At 44.5% G+C, this 614-nt stretch overlaps 1 protein-coding gene across 1 annotated transcript in view; it reads right to left on the reverse strand.

Moving 5' to 3' along the window:
* The window catches only part of LOC122357539 (neogenin-like), a 9,938-nt gene extending 9,382 nt beyond the window's left edge, over positions 1–556 (reverse strand). Inside the window, exon 1 of the mRNA XM_043256939.1 lies at positions 206–556. Coding sequence (XP_043112874.1) covers positions 206–341 — 136 coding nt within the window. The 5' untranslated portion in view covers positions 342–556. The remainder of the gene's footprint in view (positions 1–205) is intronic.
* Positions 557–614: the final 58 nt, after the last annotated feature.

Raw genomic sequence — 614 nt, forward strand, 5'->3', positions numbered from 1 at the left:
CAAATAACTGTAATAAAATAGGTAAAAAAAAAAAAGACACACAAAAACCCCCACACCAGAGAAAATATACATTTTTATACAACACGTAACAAAACTGCAAAAGCACGTCAAATTGCTCAAATTCTAATAATAAAAATGAACTAATTGAAGTATGAATAAAAGGTAGATTAAAATAAGAGTGTTGTGTAGGGATGGAGGTTAGTACCGTCAATGAGCTGAAAGAGCTGTGTGGTTGAGATCTCTATTGCGTCTGCTCTCCTCAGTCCTTTCCGGTAGCGTAGCTTATACCCCGTCAGCTCTCCGTTCAGGGTGCCAGGGGGAGGCGGCTGCCATCGGACCATGATGCTCTGGGGCGTAAAACAGGACACGCGGTGAGCTTAGAGACCGAGCAAAGCCGTTTCAGCCGAGTCTCAAAAGTTAGTGGCTTTTAATTGAGCGTTACATAAACGTCTGGAGGTCTGGCGTTCTTCAGGTGCGCCTGCGAAGACACCGTCAGCCAGGAGCTGTCAGAGCCGATGCTGTCATGTGTCACGAGTTAATTTCAGAAAGACAGCTGAGAGAAGCAGAGCCTTCAGGCTACGCAATAATGAATGAAGAAAAAAAACCCCAAGTAC

The sequence above is a fragment of the Puntigrus tetrazona genome, chromosome 14 (genome assembly GCF_018831695.1).
Source record: "Puntigrus tetrazona isolate hp1 chromosome 14, ASM1883169v1, whole genome shotgun sequence".
NCBI classification, from domain to species: domain Eukaryota; kingdom Metazoa; phylum Chordata; class Actinopteri; order Cypriniformes; family Cyprinidae; genus Puntigrus; species Puntigrus tetrazona.